The sequence below is a fragment of the Sciurus vulgaris genome (assembly GCF_902686455.1).
Source record: "Sciurus vulgaris genome assembly, chromosome: 2".
NCBI classification, from domain to species: domain Eukaryota; kingdom Metazoa; phylum Chordata; class Mammalia; order Rodentia; family Sciuridae; genus Sciurus; species Sciurus vulgaris.
In genome coordinates, this window is record NC_136462.1 from 27,572,729 (window position 1) to 27,596,369 (window position 23,641).

Consider the following 23,641-nt stretch of genomic DNA (forward strand, 5'->3'; position numbering starts at 1 on the left):
GTCTGGTAGTACCCTGCCCCTGAATTAAACGGTAGGACTTATTAAAAAGTAATTGACACATCCAGAAATTGTGGAAGAGAGACCAGCGACTGAAAGGACATTAGTCAGGAGCTTAGAAAACCCTCATCAAGGAAGAGGAGTGGGAGGGGAGGAGGCATGCCCGGCCATCCTCACCTGGGCTCGACACACGACTCTCGGAACACCTTACCCGGAGACCATTGCACAAGGCCACTGCTCCCCGCGTGTGGAAATGATTCCAGCTCAGATCCAGCTCCCGGATCCCTACATTGATGTCTGGGAGGGAGAGGAAGTCAGTTCAGCATCCCCATGCCCAAGGAAACCAGCCTTGGGGGTTAACAGGCAGGCAAAGTAAAACACCCAGGCAATGATTTTTTCCCGTTATTCATTTAAACACACAATTGTCAGATTCTCCTCAATGCTGAGAAAGATGAAGTAAAATAATCTTATCCTTCTATTTCAGGTGGTAAGTAAATGGGTATAATCTGTTTGGCAAATATTACGTGATCATAGATTATTTTCCCACTAAGATGTGCACTCAGTATCACAGAACTCTGAGACGTTCCCTAAGAAGACAGTATAGAATGTGGGAAGGGTCCTGAACTTGAAGGTTGATGTTTGCAATGGCATCAATAATAAAGGTGGAATTTGTGACTCACAGGGGAAAAAGATAAAGAATATCATAAATACCCATGTGGTGGAATATTATGCAGCCATTAAAAATGGATGGAGGCAGGCTGTACACAGGGAGGCAGTGATGGACCTGGTGTGTTGTCACACGATGTCTGTTTCCTGGAGTGCCATGAGAACAGCGCTGACTCTGGAGCTGCTCTTAGGAGAGCCTCAGAGACACAGCAGCTGGGGGTGGGAGGCACCAGGCTTGTCCAGAATCTGGGTTTGCACAGAGTTCACACTTTATATAAAGATGCTTTTTTGGGGCTGGAAGCGTAGAGTACTAGTATCGAATGCCCAAGGCCCTAACTTTGATTTTCAGCACTAGAAAGAAAAAACAAAAAAGATACTTTTGCTTGCATACTCCACAGGGATGGGAAAACTTCCTGTTTAACCACGTTGTTATTTTTATTTGGGGGAAAGTGGCAGTGCAGAGGGCTCCATCGGAGGAGAGCATTGTCTTCAGGACCCAGGAAGGAGACGTCTTTTCCTCATCCTTCCTCCCTCCCTCCCTCCCTCCCTCCCTCCCTCCCTCCCTCCCTCCCTCCCCCTCCACCGCCCTCTTCTTTTTTGGTGCTAGGAATGGAACCCAGCGCCTTGTGCCTGCCAGGCAAGCTCTGCCATGTTCTCAGCCCTTACGTTTCTCTGTGTGTACAATGTGCTGTGTACCAATCATGTCTGTCTGCCTGTCTCTGTGTCAATCACACCTCATGTTCTTGTGATGACCATTCTCCTGCCTTCATTCTCTTCCCTTCCCCTTCCCTCGCCCTCCTCTCCTCTCCTCTCCTCTCCTCTCCTCTCCTCTCCTCTCCTCTCCTCTCCTCTCCTCTCCTCTGCCAGCTCCCTCACTTACCATGCAGCATGCACACCTGCATCTCTTAAGTGGCCACATAATATGAAATCAAATGCTGAACTCATCACCTACTTTGTGACCCTGGGTGGGTTATTTATCTGTCCCTCATTGTGTTTCCTCATCTGTAAAATGAAGTTTTAAGCTGTGTGGGTTTTTTTGTGGGGATTGATGTAAAATGTGAGCCTGATGCCCCTCACTTAGTAATCACTGGCTGTTTGGTAGCTTTAATAATAATAATAATAATAATAATAATAAATGTATTTGTACTGGGGATTGAACCCAGGGGCACTTTATCACTAAGCCACATCCCGGGTCCTTCTTATTTTTTACTTTGAGACAGGGTCTTGCTTAGTTGCTTGAGGCCTTGCTAAGTTGCTGAGGTCGGCTTTGAACTTTTGATCCTCCTGCTTCTGTCTCCAGAGCCCCTGGGATTACAGGTGTGCGCCACCACACCTGGCTAAGAATAACATTTTAAAAAGTCTCACCCACGGTGTTGTTATAACCCTGTGAAGATAGAACACATTCCGGTTTCCTTTAAATTTGTGACCTCAGCTTTCAGTGGAGAATTGAACGCCCCCTCCCCGCCTTTCCACTGCTGCCCCCTCCTGAATGCTGCAGCCAGCTGGAGGCCTTGCTGCTCAGTGCCCTGGAACAGCAGCAGCAGGACACTGGCCAGTGGGGGCCTGGTCCGCGCCAGCCCTCCTGCTCCCTCCGCCTCTTGGGGCTCCCTAGGGCCACGCCCCTCCTGCTGCGCACACTCTCGGGCCTCTCCAGGATTTCCCTCCTGCAGCATCGGTTTCTTCCTCTGTTCCTTTCAGCAATTTTTCAGTCTTAAAAACCCTTCCTGGGTGCTGGGGAGATAGCTCAGTTGCAAGCACAAGGCCCTGGGTTCAATCCCCAGCACTGCAAAAACAAACAAACACACACACACACACCCTTCCTGGATCTAGTCTCCCTCTGGTTCGCGCCCCATCCGTTCCAGCCTCTCCAGCGGAACTTGGAGCGGCCGGTCCTGCCCTGGCCACCTCTTGGCATCCCAGTTTCAACTCCAGCTGGGCTTCGTTCTCTCCCACTTCACTAAAACGCTCACCCAGGGGCCAAGATCTTGCTGCTGGGGTCACTTTTCTGTCCTCATCTGATCTCTTAAGCAACACTGGACACAGCTGACCACTTCTTCCCCCCACAGCCTCTTCACTTGTCGCCCTGAGACCTCACTTTCCTGGTCGCCCTCCTGTCCGATGGACACTCCTCAGGTCCCCTGCTCCGCTGTAGCTCCCAGTGGCCATCAGCCACCGAAATGGAAGGGTGAGCGCCAAGCACAGCCCCCTGCAGCCGTAGCTCCTGCAGTTTCCCCACCCAGGTCACCACGCTGTCCTCTGCCGGCTGAGAGAGGTGGCAAGATGAGCAAGATGGGCAGGCGTCCATCCTCATTTCCAGCTTTCCTTCTCCACGTCAGCAGGTCCTTTCGGCTTCTGCCCCAGATGCCTTCTGAACCCGCCACTCTTCCATCTCGCCACCCCTTCCCCAGCTCACGCAGGATGGCACCGTCGTCCCCAGGCTACAAGGACAGCTTCCTGATTGCCATGCCCCTGTCCGTTTCTGTTCTCCATTGCTCTTCCCACTGCAGTCAGAGCAGGGCAGTTTCCAATTTGCAGATCCCACGGTGACCTTCCCACGGAGCACTCTGCACAACTCCATTGCCCGTGGAATAAAACCCAGATTTTGTCCACACTGCGGCCATAAGCCTAATGTGACTTGGCCGTGGGCCACCTCCGTGCCTTCTGATCCTTCCAGTCTCTTCCTTGTCCCCTCTGTTCCTGCCACCCTGTCCGCAAACATGCGATGCTCTCACCTTCCTGTCTGGAACGCTGAACCCCAGAACGGCGCGGTCGTCTCTTGGTTACCAGGTCCCGTGGGCCTGGCTCTCCCTCCCGGCTGCCCTCCCCACTGCTGAGTGGCCTCCTCTTTCTGCTTGTTTGCCCAGGGATGCCCATCCAGGCGGAGGCACTTTCCCAGTGATAACGGTGCTACAGTCACCTCCTCCATACACCTGCCTGTGGGGGTGGACACCTTCTCCAAGGTGAAGAGTCCATCTGTGTTCATGGAATGTGTGCATTTCAATCCCATCAGTCACTCTGATCGGTGGCTTTGCCAAGCACCTGTGAGTGGTCTCATTTCTCCCCGCTGTCCACAACTTTTGAAACTCACTGACTTTAAACTCTTATAGCTTCATCTTCCTATCGCTGCCTTCCCGTAATTACTAAAGGGTTGGGCAGCTGACTTACTTCTTGTGCTGTCAGATGCCTTGACCATTGTTTTACTGGGGTCATTTATTAGCCTGTAGGTCTTATTAATTGATAGGAGTTTTCTTTTTGAGATAGGATCATGCTTTGCTGCCCACGCTGGCCTCCAACTCACAATCCTCCTATCTCAGCCTCCACACTAACCAGGACTATAGGCACATGCTGCCATGCAAGGAGATACATAGAATCTTTTATCAAAAGTCTGAACATTCTGATCTTTTATATTTATACCAGGGCTGCAAATGTCCACTCCTGACGCCCTCTGTGGCTTATCTCTTAGAGTTGTCCCTGGTTGTTCTTTTATTTTTTTCTGGTACTGGGTATTGGACCCAGGGGTGCTCTATCAATGAGCTACAACCCCTGCCCTGTTTATTTTTTTTATTTTGAGACTGGATCTTACTAAGATGCTGAGGCTGGCCTTGAACTTGTGGTCCCCTGCCTCGGCCCCCTGAGTAACTGGGTTATGAGTGCATGCCACTCTGCCTGGCTCATGGTGTCTTTTTTATATACATGTTTAAATGCATTGTTGTCAATATATGGGTTGCGTTCATTACGGCTTATGCTCACTGTTCCACATGTACACATCCTTGGCCTCCTAAAGTCAGCGAGTTGTTTCTCTACCTGGTCTTCTAATCATTAAGAAGTCTTACTTCCCACGTCTTGGTATTTGCTTCACTTAAAATTTTTTTTTTTTTTTTTTTTTTTTTTGGGCATAGTTTACATCACTTTTATAATCCAAACATTCAAAGTTTAAATAAAAATAAAGGGCGATTCAGCTCTGATAAACAATCTTTCTCCCAATCCCTCCCCTTGGCTGGTCCCCTTCCCTCCATGGGGACATACTCAGCATCTGTCCCAGTTGTTCCCCTCCTGTATCAGTGATTTGGTTGTGACTGAGATCCAGGGTCTTAATTTGGTAATTGATCTAGAGGAACAAATGGTGAGAAGAGAGGTTACTTTTGTCTTTTGACTGCAAATCTCTCACCTCCCTCAGGGCAGTATGATGGAGAGCTCCCAGCTCTTGGCTGAAAGCTAATCCTTATTTGTTTTTTTGTTGAACTGTTGATGGTCACTGTAACAATGCAATGCCATCCCGAAAGCCCCACCGCTTTCTGGGCTCTTAGCAGGCTTGGAAGAGGCCAAACACTCATCCATCCCCAGACTATATAAGTAGCCTTGCTTGAGCCAGCCAGCCCAAGATCCCCAAGACAGGCCCACATGGCTCACCTGCACCCCTTGTTCCTTACCGTCAGGGCTTGGCAGAGGAGTTCTATGGCTTCCTCCTTGAAGTTATTTCCTAAAGTGAGGGTGTGGTGTTAGCAAAGCACTCTGCACCGTGGCCCTCTTGCCCACCCACATCAGCCCTGCCAGTCCTCTGCACTCCAGAACAATCAGACGTGGGAAAGATGACAAGCACTCAATGCAAATGTGTAGACACAAGGAACAAGAAGAAAATGTTCATCTCCTTTAATGTGTCCTTCTCTCTGTGATGTTCAGGTATGAGTATCTGTACTCTATAAAGAATGCCTAGCACTCAATGACAATTGACATTTCATAGAAGAGGAAATAAAAATGGAAATAAACATCTGAAAATAGTCTCTTTTTGAATTGTAATATGGGAATGTAATAAAGATAATAATTCATAATAGCCAAACCATGGAACCAGCCTAGGTGTTCATCAACAGATGAATGGATAAAGAAAATGTGATTTATTTACATAGTGGAGTTTTATTTAGCCATAAATAAAAATGAAATAATGGCATTTGCAGGAAAATGGATGGATGGAACTGGAGACCATCTTGTTAAGAAGTAAAACTCAGAAGGTTTAGGGTCATATATTTTTTCTCATATGCAGAAGCTACAGAGGAAAAAGAAAAAGGTGGAGGTGGATTCCTAAAAATCAAAAGGAGATCAATAAAAGAAAGGGACCAAGGGGTGGGAGATGGGGAGGGAGGCAGGGAGTACTGGGGAGTGACCTTAGTCAAATTATATTGTTATATTGTATGCATGCATGAATATGGAACAACTCCCATCAGTATGTACCATTATAGTGCACCAATAAGAAATGTGGAAAAAAATAATGTTAATAATAATGACTAACACTTATTGAATATTTACATGCCAGATACTTAGATTTTAAGTCATTTAATCCTCCCAGTCACCATCTGAACTAATATAATTGTCCTTAGTCTATTCACAAGAAAAATGAATGACAAAAGGGTTAACTAACTTGCCTAGTGTCAAAGTTGGAATTTGGATCCAAGTACAGGGACTACAACCCCCACACATTTTACCATTTGATTCACAAACATCTTGCTATTCACCCTTTGGGGATAGCATGGAGAAACCATCCATCGGTAGAATTTTAACCTGGTACAGGCCCCTTAAGGGAAATTTGGAAATTAATTTTTAACTTCACAAAAGTTGTATATTTATTTTTGGGTGTATATTTAAATTTGGTAATCATACTCCTGGGTGTCCATTCAGGATACTAGGACGTGGGCCCAAAAGATGTATGAACAGGAAAGTCCTTTGAAACATGAATTGAAAGACCGAAAAATTGGAACTGATCTGAGTCCCCATCCCCCCAACAGAGGGATGATAAACGAAGCTCCAGGCATAACAAGGAAGATTGCCCAGCAGATGGGAAATGTCTATTTGCTCTGTCATAGAAAGAAATCCAAGATATATGTAGAGGAAGACAAGGAATTCAAGAATAATACCTCACACGGAATAACATTAACATTAAAAGGGAAACTATTTTTTTCCCTGGATACTTTTAAGATCCCTGGATCTTAGGCACTTTTTCAGCAATACATTCAAGGGTGATTTCTTTCTGTTTACCTTTCTTAGGACTTACTTGGTCCCCGTCTTGGGGAATTCACCAATTCAAGAGGCATGTCAACTATTATTTGCTCACTTGTTCTCTCCTCCTTCCAGAACTCCTACTAGCTATACTGAGTCTATTCATTTTCTTACACTCTTTTATCTTTTATTTTTTCTATATTTTTATCTTTCTACACTGTGAAGGCAGGTAAATGTGTTTAGGCTGATTCTATTAACCTGTGTATACTGTGTTTTTAGATTTATCTATTGAATCTGTAATTCTAAGGATGACATATTTTTCATTTGTTGATATTCTTGAGGAGGAGGAGAGGCCTTTTAAAAATAATCATCTCTTCTGTTTTTATCTACGCATTTATTTTTTCTTTTTTTTTAAATTTATTTATTTTTTTTTTGTGGTGCTGGGGATCGAACCCAGGGCCTTGTGCTTGCAAGGCAAGCACGCTACCAACTGAGCTATCTCCCCAGCCCTATTTTTTAATTTTTATCTTTGTTTTTGTACTGGGAATGGAACCCACCAGTGCTGTACCACTGAGCTACATCCCCAAGCCTTCTTATTTTTATTTTGAAACAGGGTTTCACTAAGTTGCTTAGGGTCTCACTAACTTGCTGAGGCTGGGCCTTGAACTTGCAGTCCTCTAGCCTCAGCTGCCTGAGTCACTGGGATTAGGCATGTGCCACAGTACCTTGCTCTCGTGGTGTTTCATTTCCCTATTTATTTTGCAATTTTATTATGTGCCCATTTGGACTGGGGTTTTATCTGTGGGAATCCCCAGCAGCTTGGGTTGAGGGGTTTCTCTTCCAAAGAGGTCCATTCTTAGTAGCACAGGATCATGTTTTAATGTGCATGTCTTGGCTGAGGCGTTCCAGGATTCTGCAGTCGGTACAAATCTGCAAACTTGAATGAGGGAAGGTCTGGGGGACTAGCCTTCTCCCATGGGAGATGTTACTAAGCTAATTTAAAAACAGTAGGGCATCGGGTGGTAACAAATGTGGTTAACCAATTGGGACCCGGGACAGAGTGGTGGTGGAGAGCTGCTGTTTGAATGGGGGGTCAGGAAAGCCCCTCAAGGTGGTAACATTTGAGCCGAGCCCCGAATGAAGCTAGAGAGGAAGCCACAGGAATCAAGCAGATGTCTCCAGGTGGACACGTCCGAGGGGAGAGCAGACCATGGCGAAGCAGGTCAGAGCTGCTGGTTGAGGAAAGCAGGAAGCCAGCCAGGCTGGGGCAGAGGGGCCGACGCTGGCTCAGCAGGGCAGACACAGCATTCTGGTCAGGTTCGCTAGATGCAGGTTCTCTCTGCCCTTCTCCTGCCCCTGTGATTCCCCACGTCCTCCCTGTCCCCTGCCCAGGCTCACCTGACAGCTCGAGGCTCCAGAGCGAAGACGTGTTTCTCTGGAGAAACTCTGAGATGACTCTGGCCCCCTCCAGACCAATGTCATTTTTCGAAACATTCTAGAAGGCAAGAATACCCTTGTGTGTGTAAAAATCCCACCAAAGGGTCCTCATTAACAAATGGTGTGGGATAGGGTGTTACTGAAGAAGCCAGGTGTGGAGGGAGGACTGGCTGACAGGGTAGCCGGAAGGACAGAGAGGGAAGGAGGAAGCCTGGGTTCTGACATGACTTCCCTATTGCAGGCAGGAGGTCAGATTTCTCTGGAGTTTGCTTCATTAAGTCCCCGCTCCCCCAATTTAGCCCAGGTATTTCTGATGAGCACATCATTTATTATTACTACTACTGGTATTATTATTGTTGTTGTTGTTGTTGTTTGTTTTGAAATCCAAGGCAGTTTCATTTGGGGAGTTGGGCATGAACAACTGAAAAACTGAGTTAAGAATAAATAAGGTAGATTCTATTTATTGATTCACAAAGTATGATTCACCACCCTAAAAAGAACTGGGAAGAGACTCCATCTAAACCAGCCATGACTGTTTTATTTGATTTCCTCCCCTTCTTTAAAATAAATTATTTTGGAACTGGGGATTGAACCCAGGGGTGCTTTACTGCTGAGCCACATCCCCGGCACTTTTTATTTTTCATTTTGAGACAGGGTCTCACAGTTGCCCAGGCTGGCCTTGAACTTGAGAACCTCTTGCCTCAGCTTCCTGAGTGGCTGGGATTAGGGTGTGAGCCACCACACCCAGCTCTTTTCAAATTTTTTATGGTATTAAGATAAAACATAAGATTTACCATTGTAACCATTTTTAGGTATATGGTCTGGGGGTATTAAACATATTTCTATTGTTGTACAACTATCAACACCGTCTACCTTCAGGAGCATTGTGTTTTATAATATTATTTTATGTCTTGATCTCCTTTAAGAAAGTTCACCTTAAGGTAACAGTGCAGAGGTAAATTTATCATTTATAGGTTTATAAGGTACAGAGAGAAATGGCTCCTTAGAAGCTGTGGTATATATACACAATGGAATACTACTCAACCTTAAAGAAGAATGAAATTATGGCATTTGCCAGTAAATGGATGGAATTAGAGAATGTTATGTTAAGTGAAATAAGCCAATTCCAAAGAACCATAGGCTGAATGTTTCCTCTGATATATGGATGCTAATTCACAATTAGGGGGTGGGGGACAACAGAAGTATTTTGGACTAGACGGAGCGAGTGAAGGGAGGGGAGGGTACATGCGGGTAGGAAGGACAGTAGAATGAATGGAACATTATTACCCTATGTGCATAGATGATTACATGACTCGTGTGACTCTACATTGTGTACAACCAGATGAATGAGAAGTGATACTGTATTTATGTATGATGTGTCAAAATGCATTCTACTGCCATGGAGAACTAATTAGAACAAATTTTAAAAAAAGAAAGACGACTTCTTAGGGTTTCCTACAGCCACAGGGAGCCCCGTCCCCCACCAGCATCTGATGTGAGCCCCTCCTCTGAGAAGTCCCGTCTAGTGGGGAGAGCCTGCAGACTGGCTTCAGACAGCCTGGGGCCGGCCTGGGCATAGCTGGGGCCTCTGCCTGGCTGCAGTGGGCTCTGGGCTCTGGGCCCCGGGTGCGGTGGCAGGAGCCGCGGAGCGGGCACAGTACCAGCTCCTGGAGGTAGTAGTTCTCATGCAGCATCTCCACCAGGCTCAACATGCCCTCGTCCATGATGCAGTTGTCTTCCAGCTCCATTTTGGTGATGGTTGTGTTAGACTTCAACCACCAAAGGGGACGGGGAGGGAGAAAGAGAAGTGGTTGGTGACCTCATCAGTACCTTGCTCGCTCTGGTCTAGAGCTTGGCCCTTCTCCTGAACATCCCAGTCTGCGGTTTGAGATGTGGTTTGTCCCCCAAGGATTCTTGTACTGAAAGCTTGGACCCCAGTGTGCAATGCTGAGTTAGAGTGACCTTTAAGAGGTGGGGCCTAGTGAAAGATCGTTACTAAGGCAGGTGCTGCAGTGCAAGTCTGTGATTCCAGTGACTGGGAAGTCTGAGGAAGGAGGACTACAATTTCAAGACCAGCCTGGGCAACTTAGTGAGACCCTGCCTCAAAATTCAAAAGGGGCTGGGGATGTAGCTGGCGATGTAGAATGCCCCGGGTTCACTCGTGATCTTTCCCTCTTATACGCACTCCCCCCATTGTGATGCCGTCCACCGTGAGCCCTTCACCAGAGCTGAGTGGATGCTAGTGCCATGCTCTTGAACCTGGTTAGCTAAACAAATGTCTTTTCTTTATAAAGTTATCCAGCCTCAGAATTTTTTGTTATAGTAATGGAAAGCAAATTAACGCAGAGGGTGTGGAGGTTAGACTAGGGATACCAAAGGAAAGAGAGGACAAGGAGGAAGACCCAGAGGACGAGCCATCTCACTGAGTTTTCCTAGAATAATATGTTTTTCCGGGAGAATTTAGAAGGGGATCATTAAATCAAAGGCCTGAAAACTAAGAGGAACAAGGACGAGTTAAATAGATTTTAACCCTACTGCCCAATCTTACGCCTACTGTAAGATTAAGGGAAACTTGATACCTTTTATAAGGGAACTTAAACTTGAAGGTCCCCTGAGGCATTTGCTTTGCGTCTCCACGGGTGTTTCTTCCATGTTTGCCTTAGTCTTACCTGATGCAATTTTTTAACAGGAGGCTGCCTGGAGCCTGTTTGGAAGGAGATGGGCTTAGATCTTCAGCGCATATCTGAGTCCAAGCTAGTTCGCATTCCCAATGGGAGTAAGATAAGAGGAACAACTCACATTGCAGCATGAAGGACTGGGGTGAGCTCTAACCAAAACTTTTATTCTCCCCTTCTGCACCTCATTCCCAGGACAAGCAGGGACTCATCTTTGGACTCAAGCATTTTCAAAGTCCACCAAACAGTGAGAGAAGCACCAGGGGGTAAGGAGTCTTTAGCCTGTTTCCTCCACCTGGGAGAAAGGGAAAGTGACAGCTTGAGCCACTACAATGCAGGATGGTTGCCCTGGGGCTTCAGGGAGGGGCTTCGAGTCTCTGCTCTCTCTCTCTGGGGTAGGGAGATGGCCCTAGTGCCTCCTTTCCACGTGCTGCTTCTCAGCGTCTGGACACTGTGTGGCTCACCACCTCCAGAGTCGTGCTGGGGACCAGCACTTGGCAGGGTGAAGTGGGAGGCCCCGTCTCCACGGATGTCACACAAGCCAGCACCTGCTCGTCACTCTCCATGCTATCTGCTAGGGGGACAAGGGTGAAAGAGAACGTCCTGACTCTCACCACCACCCCACCAAGCGCAAGGACGAGGTGCTGCGGGGCGAGCCGAACTCCCCAGGTGGAAATAGGATCCCCGCGACCATGCTTCTAAACCCAGCTGGGTGGACCTGTGAAAAGTTCACAGGACAAAAAGCAAGCAGAAGCTCCGTCCGCCAGAGGGTCACACAATTCACTGCCAAGTGAACAGCCCTGAGAATCAGAGAAGGAAAAACTACCCTCCCCAATGAGACACTGCTGCCACTAAGACGAGCGTCCAAGTCCTGAGAGGATGTCTCTGCTATGCAGTCCATGGAGGTAAGGGTCCATTCCCAAGGCCTAATTAGTCCGCCTTTCAGTCTCAGGAAATTTCAAAATGGCTTCGTTCCCTCACCAGAAAACAGTCCAGTCTCACATCTCATGTAATCTAATTTTTTTTTTTTTTTTTTTTTTTTTTTTTGGTACTGTGGATTAAACTCACAGGTGCTTTACTGCTGAGCCACATCCCCAGCCCTTTTTATGTTTTATTTTGAGACAGAGTCTCACGGAGTTGCTTAGGGCTTTGCTTAGTTGCTGAGGCTGGTTTTGAACTTGCGATCTTCCTGCCTCAGCCTCCTGAGTCGCTGGGATTATAGGCGTGCGCCACTGGGTCTGGCTCTCGTGTAACTTCTTAATGGTCATAAGCTAAACAAAAAAGCTGTTATATTTTCAAAAAAGAGTGAGCATGTGGGGCAGAGGATGGGGAAAATAAGACTGTGTGTGTTCCTCAAAGGTCTTCTGCAGTGCCAACAAAGGACAAGTAACTTCAAATGACCAGGTTGCCACTGTGTGCCCTGAGAACTCACATCCAGCAAGGATCACGCCCCAGCAATGAGCAGACAGTGTTGCATGTATTGACATTACACGAGGAGGGGACTCCCCTTACTCATGCATGGGCCCCTCACACACCTGCACCCCTGCACCTGGGGACTCTCTCTCTGGGCTCTCCTCTTTTGCATCTGTGACTGGCCTCTCTGCTCACCACTTGTTCCCTGCTGAATTCACTGACACCTTTTCTCCATTCAGGTCCTTTAGAAATAACATGTTTTCCGAGTTTTTTCTCAGTCCTCTTTAACTCTGTTCCTTCTTTCCATGGACAATTTAATTATTATCAATTTTTAAATATTGCCTCCAAAAAGCATCTACCTCTTCGCCTTCCTGAGCTTTTTAAACATCGAACTTTCCATTTACCTTCCTAAGTGAACGGTGTTGCTAACATGCAGTTGTTAATGTCTCTGGGACGAGAATCGGTTTTATGTGTAGTCAATTATAATGATAGAAAGCTACGATGGATTCAAGGTCAAGTCCTTGTTTGATTATGCCAAACTGAGAGATAAAATTATCCCGGTGGGAAAATATGATTTGCTCCTCAGCGTGGTTTTGAAAACTATAATGCTGCAAAAGGCAGACTGTGGTGGAATGCTCGGTAGCGGGTCCATTTTCATGAAGGTGTGCTTTGGCATGGAGACCCAGGTTGGTATTTTGTGCTAGGCTCTTGCATTGACCCTGGGACCCAGTTCTAGCCCAGTCCCTTTTCCTGGTTCCACAGGCTTTGCTTCCTGAATGTGAAAGAGCATAGACTTCAACTCCCAGGTGTCTAGAAACTTCCTTCCAGGAGCCAAAGGGAAGTCCACAGGTGGTGGGGAAACTGGTGGTGGAGCAGAGCCCAGGACAGTGTCCCCAAAGATTGCTCTTAATCCCCCAAGGGAGGAGCCCCCTGAATCTTGCACCTGCCACCTTGTCCGCCCTCCTCCTCCACCAGGTTCCACGCACCCCTTGGCATGCTCACCACCAGCGCTATAGCAATAGCCTTGGTGCCCATGGGGCCCAGCCCGTGGTAGTTGAGGTTCATGTGGGACTCCTCCATGTTCCGGATGAAGTAGGAGACGGGCACCACCCCCATCAGTTTGCAGGCTTCCAGGTATAGCTCCTTCTGTCCAGTGGTGAAGAACTTCTCAGTGTCTGCAGAGAAAGACAAGACTCAGCAGGGGCTGTCTTCTCTGCCTCTGGCCTCAGGCAGTGTTTGCCTCCCACTGGGCTGCGCTCCCCAGGGATCTGTCCCTGTGGTATGTGTTCCAGAAGTCAACTCCCGCTCAAAGTCAGCCAGTGGTAGGAGAGGCAGATGCCAATTCCAGGTGGCCCCAAACGGATGCCAGACAAGAGGCCTGTGGTTTTCAGCCCTGGGCTTTCCTGTGAGAGTTGAGCAGCATCCATCATCCCACCTTCCCAGGCTGGCGGCATCCAGGAACCGATCGCCAGGGAATATATAACGTCCCAGACTTCCCACCTGGGGACAACCCTGAAGGGGAAAAACTAAAGGCACAAAGCTGGGGACTTATGAAGGTTGAAGGGGTCTCCATTTTTGTATTAGTTTCGTCGCCCCCATTAAAGCGCGAGCCATGAATAAGGCTTTGCTAGAGGTTCAGAATAATGTGCCATCTCAAGATGGCCTATGGGTTCAAGAGGGAAAGACCTCCGAATTAGTGAGAAACAGAAAGACTTGCATCTGCGTGGCCTGAAAGCAGGTCATCCCTGCTTCCCCAGTGACAAGTGTAGCCCCCAAAGGCCCAGCTGGTTAAGTACTAAAAAACAAAAACAAGAACCTGCTAAGAGAAGCAGGGGCTCCACCTCTCCAGTCCCACCCTGAGACTCTGGGACCACTCCAGCCTGGCCACGGTAGATGAGCACGGGGCCTCCCCAGACTCTGCTGTGCCCTCTTCGGGCAAGTCCAGCAGGTGGCAGGGCTTCCCACGGCCCGCAGGCATCTACACTTGTGTTTTCCATTTGGATCCCAGGGCCTTTGGCCAACCCACGCCAAACGTTTCTATGGTGGACAATGAGAGCTTTGTTGGTGAAAGGACAGCTTCAGAGGGACTCTGCTTTGGCAAGCACAGCTCCAGATGGGCCGGCTGCTTCACGCGGGCAGGGCAAGGTGCCTCTCTCTCGTGTCATTGACATTTTGACTCAGGTCCCGCTCTGTTGTAAGGGGCTGACCTGCAGGATATGCAGTAGGATTCCTTGGCCTGGGTCCACAACGTACCAGTGCTAGTCCTCCACCCCCTAGTTTGTCAAGTGTCCCCAGGGTGCAGTGACTCTGGGTGAGAACCACTGCTATACAGGAAACAGCCTGGGTGGGGTGGCCGACCCTGCTTCTGCACCCTTCCTCAGTAGACTCACCAGGAAGTCCTTCCCGCCGGTTCCCAGCATCTCAGCACCCGCAGCAGGTGCACTAGGAGCCAGAGCAGCTCGGCCCTGAGTTTTTGCTCAGGACAAGAGATTTTGGTGCCAAAGTCAGCCATTAAGGTTCTTGTTGGCCAAAGGGAAGGTGACACCCCGTTTTGTCCTTAGGGCTGGCTCTGCTCTGACCCAGGATGCTGACCCTTTCTGGCTGTGTCTATTTTAAGAGGCAGCTTGGGACAGTGCCATCACCTGCTGGGTGCATGGGGAGCCGGGACGTGGGGTGGGGAATGGTATGGAAAGCAGGATCCTTGGGCAGAGCACCCAGGGTTGCTCTTTGCCACCTCCTCCAAAATCAGATGTTGAAAGCAGCATTAGCGATAGCCTCAGAGTGGACCAGAAGTTGGAAGAGGGCAACGAGATGTTGCCGGGCAGCGGGCGAGGTCTGGGCAGAACTGTCTGCTGCCAGAGGTGTGGTTCTAAGCTGACTCTCTGTGACGACAAGCATCACAGTTTAATTGTAAGAGCAGAGTAGCTGTCCCTCCACCTCCGCAGACTGTGGTCCCTGCCCACCACCCAGGTGCGAGACGCACCGAGGGGAAGGGTGACTTGGGCCAGCCCCAGCCTGGGAAGTCCGAGCCTGCCCCACCTGATGGGACCAGCATGGTCCCCCGCTTGCTTCACGGCTGTTCTTTTCGGCATTTCCCTCCTTCAGGAAAAAGAGGGTGGAGGGGTGTTTGCAAAATCGGTCTTTGCGCCAGCTTAAACAGCCCTGATCCAGGCAGGCTTAGATTTGCCGGAGGCACAGGGGCTCTTGAGTAGGGCTAACAAGAACTCCAAGGTGGCTGGAAAAGTCACCTGGTTGCAACATGGGGCAGAGAGACACTCCAGGCCCCCAAATGTTGACTACTGAGGGCAGACCATCAGGGTGGATCGAAGGTGGGATCAACCAAGGGGGGGCGTGGTCAGTCCTTGGTGGAGTTCCTGATGGACTTGGCGACTCATATGGTCTCGGTAAGTCTCAGTTTCCTCTTCCAGAAAAGGCAAATAATAATGTCTTCCTTCTGCGGCTTTAGAAAAACCACCCGAGGCCACGGAGGGAAACGTTTAAAGACGGGAAGTCCCTGTTTGTGTGTTAGCTTTCTACGTGCTGATGTGAGCTCGTGTGGAAGCCACGGGGCAGTGGCAGCGGCTGTCCCCTGCCAGCCAGGAGGGACACATCCAGACATCCCCCTGCAGGACCTCCCACCTCCCTGGATTTCTCCAGGGTCCGAGGGGCCAGGAGCCAGCCACCCCTCCCACACTCCCGCCCTCACCTTCGATCTCCAAGTCCGTTTCTGAATCCTCCTGGGTGGGTTTCTCTTTCTCCACGGCCCCGATGGCCTCAGCCTCACAGTACAGTGTGTCATCGCTGCCCTGCGGTGCTAACCCCGTGTCCGTGTCGTTCTCGTCCTCGTCTGGAAGAGAAGCCCACCTCCGGGATTCAGGGCGAGAAGCCAGCCAGCCTGTCGGGTGGCCCTGCCACTGACTCTCCTTGGTCTCCGCTGCCTCCTCTGCCAGCCCTGCCAGGGTGACTGTCCTGCTAGCCCTCCCATCTGGACACAGCACTGCCTGATGGCGCAATGATTGGTGGAGTCACATAACAAACACTCCCATTCTCTGTCTGGGGTGGGTCTTGGAGGCCGACTATACACTCGCCTTTCCCATCTCATTAGCTGGGGTGGGCTGCGGGGTCTGCTGTTCCTCTTTCAGTTGAAAGGGTGTGTCCTGCAGCCCGGACTTCCCTATCCTCAGGTGTAAATGGTGTCCGGGGCGGGAAGGGGCACGGTAGGTGGCGATTTGGGTAAAATGATCAAGGGGCAGTTTGAAGGAGCAACAGAGAAAACTTGAGTCCTAAGAATTTGATCTCTCTCCTTCCAACCCAGCATTGTACTTATGACCAGGAAGAAGGGGCTGGAAACGCTCCCTTGGGCTGAAATCGATGGCTGTGACCAACACGTGCACCTTGGTTTGATGAGACACTGTGGGGAGAGCGGAGCCTCCCTCACACAGGCACCCCATCCTTGCTGTGGTTTTTACGCTGAGCCATGGATCTGGGACCCGCTGTGGGCTCCTGACATCCACACACCAGGTTTGGAGCGCCATCCTCCAGCATCTGCAGGACTCTGGTTTAGGAAGCCATGCTGTGCCTCCACATGGCCCGAGGGAACGTGGCCAGTCTACTCTCTGGGTGGCTGAGTATGTGTGTCAGGGCTCTGGTCCCACCTTCTGACCACCCAGATTCTAGGATGGTGGGGTTCCTAACGACCCCACATAGGCTTGTGTCTCTCTTAGTCCTTGCCCAAAGACCCCGGTCCCAACCTGTGACAGGACTGTGTGAAATGGGATTCAAGTAGCAGCGGCCTGGGGGTTGGGAGACACAGCGCAGCTGAACTGCCCAATTGCTGCCCTGAGAAAAGGGCTGACCTTCTGAGTCACACTATGCTCATTAGTCTCACGATTTTAGAGTTCCATTCCACCAGTGGGACACCGGTAAATGTTTAACAACAGGCTCTCCAAGAAAAAGAAATATCCTGATTTACAGTGTTTGCCAATTCATGTGGTGTAAATATTCCCAGCACAGTTGGTTTCTAACCAGCCCACAAAATGAAATTAATTTGGCGAGTGCCTATACGAACTGGTCCTGGAACAGTGCCTGACTATCTCACTCTTTGCCAAGCCCTGAACCCACGTCAGTGTACTGCATCCTGCCAGTTCTGGAGGGAACCAGCAGAGAGAGGAGAGGGCCTCGGGGTCCGTGATCACTGAGCAATGAGAGTGGGACGCCTTGTCACCTTGTGTCTTGGACTCGAGAGGCTCCTCATCATCATCCATGCTGCTAGGACTCCCTGGAGGGCTGCTGCCAGCTTCTGGCCACCTCTCCGCTGCTTGCCTAAGAAGTGCACCTGCCCATTCACCTCTGTGTCAAACTGGGCCTCCTGCCTCTGCATAGGCAAACCCCAGGGGGGCCGGCGGTTACCCTTCCAACCCAGCAAGCATGGGGGACAGCGGGCTCTGGGAGGGCTTGGACATGCAGGGGTTTGATCCCATCTCTGCCTGGGAGAGGTAGCGACGCCCCCTACTCATCAGGAAGTGGTATAGCTCTGTTCCCGAGAGCCCTGTGGAAAGGATGCCCACCCGCCTGCGACTTTGTGACTTAGGAGCCACTTTCATCTCATCTCCAACATTCCATGACCTCATGCAGTAATTGTGATCCTTCTGGGTGGACCTGGCAACAGCAGGCCTCCCGCCCGCCTGCTGGCTCTGGCGGTCATCTTTTTCTCATATGTCCGCTGGGGCCAAGCCCAGGCTTGGCTGTGAGTGCTTGGGTGCTGTGGGGGGGCCTCTCAGTGGTGGTGTGTTTCCCTCTGAGTCAGGACCAAACTCAAGGCCCTTAATCAGGTGACCCTGGAGAGCTGCCACCATGTTCTTCTCTCAGGGTGACTGTGCTTCGGGTCCGAAGTATTTCAGTGATGGGTGAAGTCAGTGTTCTCCCACCCCGTTCCTCTTCCTTTTTTCTTCCCCCCTTGGGAGAGCATCCTCGACCTCGGAGCAGAAGATCAAAAGCAAAGCACGAGAAACATATGTTCTATCAGTACAGTCTGTTGCAGCCAAAGCACGGTCCGACCCCGACCACTGGGCTGCCGACCTCGAGACCCGGCAGCCACCAGCCCCAGGCTCAGCGGTTTTCACATGCCCTGGAGCTGAAGTTCACTTGCAGTTTGCTGTCAAGAGAATCTGGAGGCGTGTTTGTTCCTTCTTGATAAACTTTCATCAACGGTCAGGTCAGTGAGTGGAGGGCTCAGGGGATGTGAGGATCCCTTTCTGCCACTCAGAGGAACGATGACGACCTAGAAATGTGTATAGGAAACCAGAGTTAGAAGCCCGCTCCAAAGAAACTCACGCCCCTGAGATGTTACTCCGAGAAACACTTGCTGAGCATCTATTATGTTACAAGGTGCTGAGATAAGCACCCCTGGTGGGTGGGGATGGGGTTGTGATCAAGACAGGGACCTTTCAAGAGAAGTGTGACATGAGACAGGCAACAGGGCCATCCCTAGGGGAGGGTCCTGGGCACATATTTCTGGCAGAATTCCTGTTCATATAAATCCGAGTCACTCTTATCAGCACGACAGCACCATTCTTGTGCCCTGGTCTCATGTGGTTCCTTGAGAGTAATACCAAGAAGGCTGAGGGGGTGATCAGCCCCTAGGATGACCTGGGGGACATAAGTCCTGGAGATCCTCACCTCGTTGGCCCCACAATGGTGTAGGGGATAAAAAAGCAGAATTAAGGGACAGAAGGAAGGGACCAAGGAGTATTCGGGTCCTGGTCTGGACTCTGGGTGCTCCACCTGACAGCACCATCCAGTCTCAGGCATTGAAAGGTGAGTCAGGAATTTGGAGGAAGGTATTCCAAACAGCCATGGAGCAAAGCACTGCTGCCTGGGTCTTACGGCAGCCCTGGAAGTTGACATGTCTTGTGAGGTGAGTGCCCTGGGAGCCCAGGGCAAGGGGAGGTTTCTCCCTGCTGGGAAACTTGCTCTGGATAAGTAGGGTCTGCGGGAAAAGGAGCACAGGATGCAAAGGGAAATAGGGAAAGGGAGACCCTGAGGGCCAGAGTAATTTCAGGGATAGACTCAAATGCAACCCAATAGCCAAAGGAGGCCAATGGAGATTTTTGAACATCAGCAGTTTTCTTTAGAATGGTGGACAGAAATATTATTTACCTACGAGTCAATCCTGGAAAATTAAAAGGGTGTGTGTGTGTATTTATACAACTCCTTATCTATATTATTTCAATAGCCATTCATTCGTATATGCTTTTTTTTTTTTTTTTTTTTTGGTACGGAGGATGAAATTTAAGGCTTCACACATGCTGGGCAAGTGCTCTATCACTGAGCTACACCCCAGACCTTTCATTTCTCTTATTTTTGAGATATGGCCTTGCTAAGCTGCCCAGGCTGTTCTCGAACTTGCCATCCTGCCTCAGCCTCCCGAGTAGCTGGGATCACAGGTGTGCGTCACCTCACCAGGCCAGAGCCTCGGCGTATACAGGTAGTAAGCAAAACCCAGGAGTCAGAACTGATACCTCTGTCTCTGGCCCAGCACTGTATTGACCCTCATGTGTCCCCTTTGTCACCGGTGCCATTTCTTTCTCAGGGCAAGAAACCCTGCTCTCTAACATGTTTCTATTTATCAGTTCATCTCTAGTATATATATATAGTTTCAGAATTGCTCAACTGCACTCCCTGGAAACAAATTTACCAGCCAGAGTACAGTATTTGCTAGAACATGGGTTTCTGTTACTATTATTATTAGCATTTAAAAAATTTGTTCTTTTTATTTGTTATTGTTGTTTATCCTTAGAGTAGCCAATCAAAATGCCTTTTTCCCCAAAGTTATTGAGTCAGTTCTTTCTTCCCATTCTCTTGAGTGTGACTGCTTGATTCGTTAGTAACACAGATTCATTGGTCACTCAGAATTTCACACTTTGCCCCATTCTGGTTAATGTCATTTATTTATTTAATTATTGCGGTGCTGGGGATTGAACCCAGGGCCTTGTGCTTGGAAGGCAAGCCCTCTACCAACCGAGCTATCTCCCCAGCCCTGGTTAATGTCATTTTGATTTGCATATAGTAGAATTCCTTGTGGTCCAGTTCTATGGGTTTTGGTGAATGCACATAGTGGCGTATTCACCACCGCAGTCCCATTCAAAAGAATTCCCTAAAAAGGCCTCGATATAGCTCAGTTGGTAGAGTGCTTGCCTTGCAAGCACAAGGCCCTGTGTTCAATCCCCAGCAACACACACACACACACACACACACATACACACACAGGCCCTTATGCTGCCCCTTGGTGGTAACTCCTCCACCACCCTAACCCCTGGTAATCCCTGTTCTGTTTTCCATCAGAAATTGTTGACTTGACAGATGTGGTGGGGCATATTTGTAATCCCAGCTACATAGGAAGTTAAGGCAGGAGGACCACAACTTTAAGGCCAGCCTCAACAATTTAGTGAGACCCTGTCTCAAAATAAAATTAAAAAGGGCTGGGGATGTAGCTCAGTGATAAAGTGCTTGCCTAGCATGTATAAGGCCCTGAGTTCAATCCCTAATACCCCACCCTCACACCCTACCAAAAAAAAAAAAAAGAAAAAAAAAAAAGAAATTGTCAAATGGCTTTCTAAAGCACTTGTACCATTTTGAATTTTTGTCAAGAATGTCTGAGCATCAGCTGTTCCACATTTTCACGAAAATTTGGTCTTGCCAGTTTGTTTTGCCATTCAGTATGCATGTAATGGTATTCCATGGAGGTTTTAATTTGCACTTTACTAATGACAAATGATGTTTCCATTCATATATCTTCCTTCTTCCTCAGATCTTTTGCTTACTTTAAATTGGGTTACTTTCTTATTGAGGAGTTTTGAGAGTTCTCAATATATTCTGGATATAAGTCCTGTGTCAGAAAGGTGATTTGAAGATATTTTGTTTCAGTCTGTGGATATTTTGGATATTGGCTCCTTATTCTCTTCTTTCCTTTTTTTTTTTTTTCGTGGTACTGGGAATGGACCCAGGGCCTCCTGCATTCTAGGGAAGCATTCTACCACGGAGCTACATCCCAGACTCGGTCTTCTCTTTTTTTCCTTAATGAACAGCATAAAATTTTAAATTTTAATAAAGTCAAATTTTGTTAAAATTATAATTTTTTTCTTATGGATCATTTTTTTTTTGGTATCATATTAAAAACTATTTGCTTTCCCAAGATCGTATAGTTTTCATCCTATATTTTATTCTAGAAGTTTATAATTTTGGCTTTTACATTTAAGTTGATGATCTCTGTGTGTGTGTGTTGCTAGGAACCAAATTCAGAGCTTTGTACATGTTAGGCAAGTAGTCTACCACTGAATTACATCTCCAGCCCTTTTTATTTTGAGACAGTTGTCACTAAGCTGCCCATGCTGGCCTTGAACTTCAGATCCTTCTGAATCAGGCTCATGAGTAGTTAGAATTACAGGCATGCATCACCACACACATCTCTAGGTCTATGATCTGTTTAGAAGTTTTTATTATGGGAAAATATGGATAACATTTTAAATCATTTAATCGTACGACCTAGGTATATTAAATATGTTTGCAATGTTGTGTGACCATTGTATTATCTATTTCCAAAAACATTTAAACTTATTTTTAAAAAACATTTTTAAAGTTGTCAATGGATCTTTTGTTTTATTTATATATATGTGGTGCTGAGGATCAAACTCAGGGCCTCATACATGCCAGGCAAGCGCTCTACCACTGAGCCACAACTCCAGTTCAACTTCTTTTGAGTTAATTTTTGTATAAGTTATAAGGTACGGGTTGAGGTTCATCTGTTTTGCCTGTGGATGTCCAACTGTGCCAGGACCATTTATTGAAAAGATTGCTTTTCTCCATTTAATGGTCTTCTCACCCTTTTAATTTGCTCACCGTTAAATTTTTGTCCTTTTGGTTCTGTTGTTCATGAACCACATACTCAGTATGTGTTGTGCAATCTGATGACAGACACTGTTGTGCTTTTAAACCACTGTGTTTGTGAGAGAAGCTCCCCCAGGTGCTGAGAGGTGGGCCCGTGGCACTTAGTGGGTGGAAGGTGAACTAATGCATGGAGCTGGGGCCAAAGAGACAGTCCCAGAGGAGGAGAGGAACTGTGATTCTGACTTGAAATGAGTCAAAAAGACTGTCACCTGGGGCGTGATATGGATGTCAAATACTAAGAGAACAACAGTTTCTTTATCTCTATGATTCCTTCTATAACACTTCCACCAGTGAGATTCAAGGCAGAGGGAACCCTTAATATCCTATAAGCTACCATTTATATAGCACTTGTAAGTGCCAGGATGGCTCCCTGGACTTCACATGCCTTAATGCATTTAAGTTGCCCAACAACTATTATTATGCTATTACAAAAACACCATTATTATTCCAATTTTACAGATGAGGAAACCAAACACAGAAAGGTTAAGTGATGGACCCAAGGTGACACAGCTAATAAGTGGCAGAATTGAGATTAGGTGAAGTCAGTCTGGCTGTAGAGCCTCTGCTGCCTCTACATGGACCCCTTTGTTGTTCTGTGAACATGACAGAGTTGTTTCCTGCCCAGAGTAACTGCTGCCTCCGGATCAGAAGATATGCACCTGGCTGACACATTTCAGGGTTGTTGAGCTATAATCCAGTGGCCAAATCTAGTCTCCATTGCTTGGTTTAATTAAAAAAAAAAAAAAAAAAAAAAAAGTTTTGTTGACAGCTTAGCAAGATCCTTTCTTAAAACAAAAAATGAAAAGGGCTAGGGATGTGGCTCAGTGGTTGAGCACTCCTGGGTTCAATTCTCACTACCATCTCCCCACAAAAGTTGAAACACCCTAATGATGGTTCATTTAGGCTGCCTGTGGTTGCTCTCATGCTGCCATGGCAGAGTTGAGCAGTTGCTGCAAAGTCAAAACTGTTCCCTCTCTGACCCTTTAAGAAAGAGTATTTGATGGTCAGCAGCATGAGATGGTGACCAAAGGCCCAAGTTCTTCAAAGGAGAGAATGGAGAGAAAGCAGCAAAGAAAGGACATTGGCAGAAACCATATTAGGATACAAGATGAGGAAACAAGACCAAAGAAAAACAACAGATGATGTTATGTTTGTTGTAATACCAATTTTATGCTAAGAATTATTTCCTTAAATGGTACTTTAAAATCAAATCAGATTTCAAATCTGGGGGTAGTCCTTGAGAGAAAGGTACTTTCTGAAGTAAAAGCAAAAAACTTTAGCAAATGCAAAGAAATTCCCCTTTATGTGTTTGTCTTAGCTTTTTCATCGCTGTGACCAAAAGACCTGACAAGAGGAGGAAAAGTTTATTGGGGGCTCACGGTTGCAGAGGTTCAGTTCATGGTCGGCTGACTCCATAGCCCTGGGCCTGAGATGAGGCAGAACATCCTGGAGGAAGTGTATGGAGCAGGGAAGCAGCTCAGGACATGGCAGTCAGGAAACAGAGAGCTCTGTCACCAGGG

The 23,641-nt window shown here is 47.9% G+C and overlaps 2 protein-coding genes across 2 annotated transcripts in view; both read right to left on the bottom strand.

Moving 5' to 3' along the window:
* Positions 1–17,440, bottom strand: part of LRRC74A (leucine rich repeat containing 74A) — a gene marked incomplete at its 5' end in the record, with an annotated part of 28,021 nt that extends 10,581 nt beyond the window's left edge. Inside the window, 8 exons of the mRNA XM_079129668.1 lie at positions 209–294; positions 4,690–4,771; positions 5,094–5,143; positions 8,050–8,146; positions 9,750–9,857; positions 13,179–13,351; positions 15,883–16,023; positions 17,401–17,440. Of these exons, the coding sequence (XP_078985794.1) occupies positions 209–294; positions 4,690–4,771; positions 5,094–5,143; positions 8,050–8,146; positions 9,750–9,857; positions 13,179–13,351; positions 15,883–16,023; positions 17,401–17,440 (777 nt within the window). The remainder of the gene's footprint in view (positions 1–208; positions 295–4,689; positions 4,772–5,093; positions 5,144–8,049; positions 8,147–9,749; positions 9,858–13,178; positions 13,352–15,882; positions 16,024–17,400) is intronic.
* Positions 1–23,641, bottom strand: part of ESRRB (estrogen related receptor beta) — a 514,135-nt gene that overhangs the window by 55,806 nt on the left and 434,688 nt on the right. The window lies entirely within an intron of this gene.